At 48.5% G+C, this 6878-nt stretch overlaps 1 protein-coding gene across 2 annotated transcripts in view; it reads left to right on the top strand.

Moving 5' to 3' along the window:
* The window catches only part of LOC121598568 (fat-like cadherin-related tumor suppressor homolog), a 10207-nt gene extending 3691 nt beyond the window's left edge, over positions 1 to 6516 (top strand). Inside the window, exons 1-5 of one of the 2 annotated variants that reach the window (XM_041925588.1) lie at positions 1 to 1934; positions 2008 to 2193; positions 3262 to 3282; positions 3421 to 3648; positions 3754 to 6516. The exon at positions 1 to 1934 is cut by the window's left edge and continues 3691 nt beyond it. In XM_041925588.1, the coding sequence (XP_041781522.1) occupies positions 1 to 1934; positions 2008 to 2193; positions 3262 to 3282; positions 3421 to 3648; positions 3754 to 4091 (2707 nt within the window). In that variant the 3' untranslated portion in view covers positions 4092 to 6516. The remainder of the gene's footprint in view (positions 1935 to 2007; positions 2194 to 3261; positions 3283 to 3420; positions 3649 to 3753) is intronic. The other variant, XM_041925589.1, reaches the window with a different exon arrangement.
* Positions 6517 to 6878: the final 362 nt, after the last annotated feature.

Raw genomic sequence — 6878 nt, 5'->3', positions numbered from 1 at the left:
GCTGGTGCTCGGGCTGCGGCTGCGCACGGTACAGCCGACCGGCAACATCATGTACTCGGCGGGCAAGGTGGACTTTAACGTGCTGGAGATCATGAACGGGATGATCCAGTACCGGTTCGATCTCGGGTCGGGCGAGGGCCTGGTCAGCGTGTCGAGCATCTTCGTGTCGGACGGGCTGTGGCACGAGGTGCGGCTCGAGCGGGAAGGCAACAGTGCGAAGCTGTTCGTGGACGGGAAGCACGTGGCCCAGGGCAATGCGCCGGGCGTGAACGGTGTGCTGAACCTCCAGTCGGACGATATCTTTTTCGGCGCGGAAGTGAAGCAGCACCCGACCGTGCTCGGCTTCCAGGACGTGCAGCGCGGCTTCGTCGGGTGCATGGACGATATACGCCTGTCCAAGATACCGGTGCCGCTGCACATGAAGGGCGCCAGCTCGGTCGCAAGCCTGCGGCAGTTCGCGAACGTGGAGTTTAGCTGCGACGCGGCGTCGGTGCTGGTGCCGCTGGGCGTTTGCGGCACGCAGCCCTGCTGGAATGGTGGCACCTGCAAGGACATCGGGGGCGGCAACTTCGAGTGTTTGTGCCACTCGCGCTTCAAGGGACCGTACTGCAAGGAGGACCAGAACCCGTGCGCCTCCTCGCCCTGCCTGTACGGGGGCAAGTGTGCGAAGGTTGGGTTCGGGAACTACACCTGCGACTGTCCGGCGCGCATGTCGGGCAAGCGGTGCGACTACGGGCGCTTCTGCACACCGAACCCCTGTCGCAATGGCGGCGTGTGTGAGGAGGGTGACGATGGGCCGCTCTGCATGTGCCACGGGTACTCGGGCACGTTCTGCGAAACCGACATCGATGAGTGCGAGCGACAGCCGTGCGGCAGTGGAGCGACGTGCATCAATGAGGCGGGCAGCTTCCGCTGCATCTGCCCGCCGGAGATGACGGGGGCGAGCTGTGGCGATCCGCTCAGCTCGAACGCACTGACGATCGCGTTCAAGAAGGTGTCGTCGGATCTGTTCTTCCTGGCGGTGGGCATCGTCGGGCTCGCGCTGGTCAGCGTGGTGGTGTGGGGCGTCACCTGCGCCTGCCGCAAGAAGCGGCGCTCGAGCCGGCACGAGAAGATCAACAACGAGGCGAACAAGGGCATCGTGCTGAACCCGGTGTCGGAGGCGTCCGGCTACAAGCGCGGCTCGAAGATGTCCAACCTGGAGATACAGCGCGACCAGCGGCCGGTTTCGTACACGCCGAGCAGCAACAACGCGGCCGACCATCTGTACAACTGCAACGCAATGCTGCAGTACAACAATCTCGACACGCTGCGCAGCTACGGTTCGGCGGGCGATGAGCTGGAGAATGTGCCGCCCGAGTATCGCAAAGGGACGGTACCGTGCACGCAGCAGATGGTGGTCAACCTGAACAGTGGTGGCGGTGGTGGTGGTGGCGGGAACGCAAACACCTCCGACACCGAGTCGCTGCACAAGCAGAAGTGGACGGAACAGATCCAGCTGCAAACGTTCACCGACAAGATCAACAACGATCTGAAGCGGCGCGGACAGGGCGGATCGCCCGATCCGCTGCTGCAGCAGCAGCAGCAACAGCACCACCAGCAGCAGCAGCAGCAACCTCCACATCCCAGCACCACCCATCTGCGCGTTTCGCCGATGCAGCTGAAGCCGGCCCAGATGGGCGTACTGCCCGGCCGGCTGCTGAACACGCAGCACTCGCCGACGATGCTGATGCCACCGCACAGCTTCGAGGACGGGCCGGCGCATCACGGCAGCACCGCCGCCTACCACTGGGACTGTTCCGATTGGGTCGGGCGCGGGCACCATCCGCTGCCGAACATTACGGAGGTGCCGGGCAGCGAGGTGCCGGACTCGTCCAGCTTCCACAGCAACGAAAGCAATGAATCGCACCCGAAAGCTAGTCTTCTTCCGCCGAGTAAGTAGCCGGACACAGGGACGCAAACAGGAGGCGATATCTTCTAATGTGTGTGTGGTCTTTTGTCGCCCAGTTCTAGGACCGGTAGATTCGACGCGAGACATCGAAACGCTGAACGAGGATAACGAGTCGGAGTACGTGGACGACTCGGAGTGTGATCAGAGTGAGCAGCCGCTTTCGTTGGGCTTCGAGCAGAACTCCTCCATATCCTGCCTGAACCCGCTCGACAGTGGCAGTGAAGACTATAGATTTAACACAGGTAAGTGAGGTGGACGAGAGGTCGATGTTAATGATAAAGGTTCAAGTTAAAGATAGTACTTGCAAGAGCTGCTTTGCTTGCATTGTATTCCAATAAGTAGTTATAATCTTTTGGATCTATGGTTTTATCTTCAAACACCCTTTTTACCCCAAAAACTTTTTGGAGATCCGGGGAAGATGTTAATGATAAGTTAAAGATAGTACTTGCAAGAGCTGATTTGCTTCTATTGTACTATATAAGTTGTTATAATCTTTGGGATCTATGGTTTTATCTCCAAACACCCTTTTTACCCCAAAAACTTTTTGGAGTTGATTTACGAGCTAAACTTTGTGATAAACAGTAGGATATCCAATTCCTCTTCCAGAATTCACAAACTCTTATGTTTGAAATTGCAAGCAGACATCAAGAAACATTAATTTTCTGGACTTTTGGAGTGTCCTTTGCAGAAGAAGTAGCGGTTTATTGAAGAACATTTGAATGTCCTGACAGTCAAGTTGAATCTTTTTTGCCAAGATCTTTGATGATGAGAGATTTGAGGAGATTTGATGAGATATTAGTTAAGGGAAAACTAAACAACTTTGAGGTTATTATACCAGCGTTTGGAGTTCTATACCGGCTATTCTCTATGTTGTATGGCAAAATGGTTACTTCACACCATTGTTTTTGTCATTTGTTCCTTTCTGGATGTTTCTTGAATGTCCTGAGCTCCATAATACTTCGTTTTGTTCTTTTTTGCGGGTGCTTCCTCCTATGATGCTTAAACTTAGGTTTGAGTCTTCATATTCAGAGGAACAAATGGCTTTCTCTTGTAGAGACTTGGACTATCTAGAGTCATGTATGCTTCATACATCAGATTCTACACGTTGTCTATTGTCAAGTATCTTCAAGATGATCTTCAAGATCTCTTCAATATGAGCTTGCATCTGTTGACTAGATTGGAAGAAATTAAAGAATATGTTACCGCCGTCATTTAAAACTGCAAAATGTACTAATGTACTACCAAATGTATTAGATTAACACTAACAAACAAAATCGAAATTTTCTTAACCTTTTTCTGGAACGCCGCAGTGCCTTTAAAAGTTAATACACGTAAGTTGCATTCCAAAACTAACCTTTTTGAAAATTTAAACTGTATATGAGTAGTATTCATTTTTTCCTGCAAAAACCTTACCTATAATGGATCTTCTTTTTCTTTTTTCTGTTTTTTTGTTGTCATTCCCCTCGCAGCTGATAGTTATCTGCGTCATCCGAACAGCTACTTGCCGAAGTATAACATACAGAGCGAAACGGAGGGCGAAAATGTGCCACTGACGGGCCGGAAGCCGCTGAACGGGCTCGAGATCGGCCGGCACCAGCTGGTCGAGTCGGACGACGACGACGTCGAGTCGTACGGTTTTCCCCAAACGCGCCGGAACCGTCGCGAACCCAGTGATATCGATTTAGTTTTAAAAACTGGTAAGCTTTGACCACCAATCGATTGCGGTTGCAGTTGAATGCAAGAAGCGTTATTTATTTTCACTGATTTCAAATGTCCTCATTCCCACCTCCTTTTTCGTGCAGACGAAGGCAGCTCTCTGCTAAGCCATTCCCGCACGCTGAACAGCTCCAATCACTCGAACAGCGATCTCTCCACCCAGCTGTGCGAGATCGATGACTCCGAGTACGAGGAGAGCCACCATCAGCAGCAGCAGCAGCAGCAGCACCTCCATCCCCATCATCATCACCATCACCAGCATCACCATCATCAGCTCCCGCCACCGCAGGCGAACGTGTCGTCCGGTGGTTCGTCCGGTGGTGGCAGTGTCGCTTCGACCAGCGCCGGCAGTACCGGTGCGACCGCCAAACCGAAGCAACAGAAGGTCAAGTGGAGCAACGTCGTCCAGCAGACGGAAGTTTGACAGCGGCAGCTAATCGATGACAGCAGCAGCAGCAGCACTCGCCCACAGATGGCGCTAACAGATAAGACTTATTTTACTACTTCTATTACTACTACTAGTACTTTTAGTGCTACCATCATGACTACTTTTAATGCAATCGTGTGGTGGTGGGGCACGCACCCCCTACAGCAGCCACTATTCCACGCAATGGTAGCGCTGGTGCGATCCCTGCCCTGCCACTCGTGCGCGGCAGCACTGGGGCGGTGCTACTGGTTCCGGAAGTCACTACCATCACCACAAACCACTACTTCATTCCAGCGCCACTGGTTCTTTGTGGTGGGATAATTTATTTAATTTAGTTTACAGCCGCACCCGTGCGCAGTTGGAGCAGCTCTTCTTCCCCGCGGTGCTTGTTTGTCCCTGCTTTGTGTTTGTCGGTGGCAAATCGTTTCGTCCTAAGAGTATCGGCCACAGTTGTTCAAGGTTCTTTCCTTTTTTTTATAACTGCTTAAGTAGTGAGTAATAAGCGAGGGCTTCACTGTACCAATCATCTTCCATCAAACTGTCGTATCGGATAAGGAAATATCATTCAACTGTGCATTGGCACAGTTGCACACAAACAACACTATGTCCTCACATTCTCAGCGTCAGGAAAAAAAAGGATCGATTTCATCAAATCATCGCAACTAAGGACTGAACAATATTCACTGGAAATCCACTCTTTTCCTGTTCAATTAAGTTGATGGTAAGGAGAGAAGTTTAGTTTAGATTAACGTGTATCCACATTCTTCTCCACAACATAAATAGCACGACGACCCTCGATAAAGTCCGTAAAATACACACCGCCATCCAGGGCGAGATAATTGCATGGGGTAGGTTTAACACACACACACACACACACACACACACACACACACACACACACACACACACACACACACACACACACACCTCGACGCAAACACCTTCCATTAGGAGAAGATTCAATAGAGGATTACCAGTTCAGTATTCGGGCGCTACGTTGCGTTTATCAACCTTGGTGTCTCTGTGTGTGTATGCTTTCCTGTTAAGCGGCTAGCTTAATTCAGTTCCTTCTTTCGGTTTCTCGGCGACCTGTTTGCCGACCGGTTTACGGAAAGGGAGGGAGCGAAATATGCCGAATGCCATTAATGGATTTCCGCCTTAAGTGTGTCTCGTTTTTATCGCAATCGACACCTCGGTGGAACTTCACAATCAACTTAAACGTAACAACTGTTGTCCTATCACTAATTTGCCTTTAGTTTAGCCTCATCATCTAAGCGTTCAGTGTTTTTTTTATGTTACTTTTGTACCACCCGTCACGAGATTCCAACGTTGTAACTTAATATTCCACACCGGTTAGATGGCGAGACGGCGGAAACGGCTCCCCATGCATCCAATAGGCTCTGTTGTGCTTTCTTTTTTTCCAATAGGATATAAAGTGCATTTTTTATAGCAACGTGGGAACAGCTAGCGTTAGTTTAGATGAGAGGACAATAGGAATTTTTGCATCCATTCTTGCCTCTTTCGTTTTACTCAACATAATCGCACATTTTCACATTAATTGTTTTTTTTTTATAATAATTACTAGAAGAACAATACATAACCCTAGGTTTGTCGCGATTTCATTAATGTGAGTTCTGCAAGGAAGCGAACTTTATATGGCCGCTCTATTATTTAAGGTAACCTGACCCCACCCTCTAAACTTCTACTTCAAAACCCCGGTTTGTGTTGTGAGACGGCGGCGAGGAGAAGCTACTCCCACCCGCCATGAATAGCGTTCGAGTTGGACGGTGAATGAGCTAAAGTAGGAAATATTACAAAAAAAAGAGAAGAAGAAACTATAACTTAGAAGTCCTTAGGAAGTCCTTAGTAAAATATTGAAGAGTAAGAGAAAAAAATAATAACGAAAAAAAAACTAAACAATCGAAGTAATGCGAAGAAAGAGCGCACCGAAAGAGGAAAAGCGCAGATGAGCAACTGTATCATATGACACAAACAAAGTAAAAAAAAAAAAACGAACCGACTAAGCAAGGGAGATAACAAAAAGCCCGCATACAAGAATTAGGATAAAAACGAATCATGCGAATCTTTATTCTTTACGTTTGGGAACAAAAAAAAACACAACCACGAAACACACGAACGAAGTGGACGGGCCCGTGTTTAGTAGTGTAGCATCAATGGGAAACTCTCCACACACACTCACACACTTTTTCTCGCTAGCGGGAAGGGTGGGACAACTATATCAAAAGTATTAGGGTTAAATCTAGAACAAACAGGAGCAAGCAAACCAGAGACCGGTGCAGCATGAAATGAACAACAAAACACTCGTACTAAAGAATAGCTCCAACAGCGTTTGGTGCAAAAGGGGAAAGAAGCGAAGTTAGAAGCGAAGTAACTAGACTATCACATTTTATGGGGAAGAAACGAAAGAAGAAAAAGAGATGAACTACGCACTTCTTTATAAATTCTTTTTTTTTTTCGACCGTTTTTAATAGGCAAAATCGATTGAAATTGATTCAACATAGAAGTTTTTAGCACACTATTAATTTGTTTGTTTCGAGATGCATGCATTTTGAACCATCTATCACTTTTTACGAACATTATTTCGCAATTAAATTCAAAAGAAACAATTCTCTTTAACCTGCAATAGTTGTTGAATGGAGAAGCAAATTAATATACGAATTAGTCTCATTTCATGTCCACGCACCCGGAGATACAGAAAGAGAGAGAGAGAGAGAGAGCAAGAGAGATCAAACGAAAGGCGTATTTATACAGTAGTCGCAGCGC

This window comes from Anopheles merus, chromosome 3L (assembly GCF_017562075.2).
Source record: "Anopheles merus strain MAF chromosome 3L, AmerM5.1, whole genome shotgun sequence".
In the NCBI taxonomy this organism is placed as follows: Eukaryota; Metazoa; Arthropoda; class Insecta; order Diptera; family Culicidae; genus Anopheles; species Anopheles merus.
This window is presented reverse-complemented; position numbering and strand designations above follow the sequence as displayed.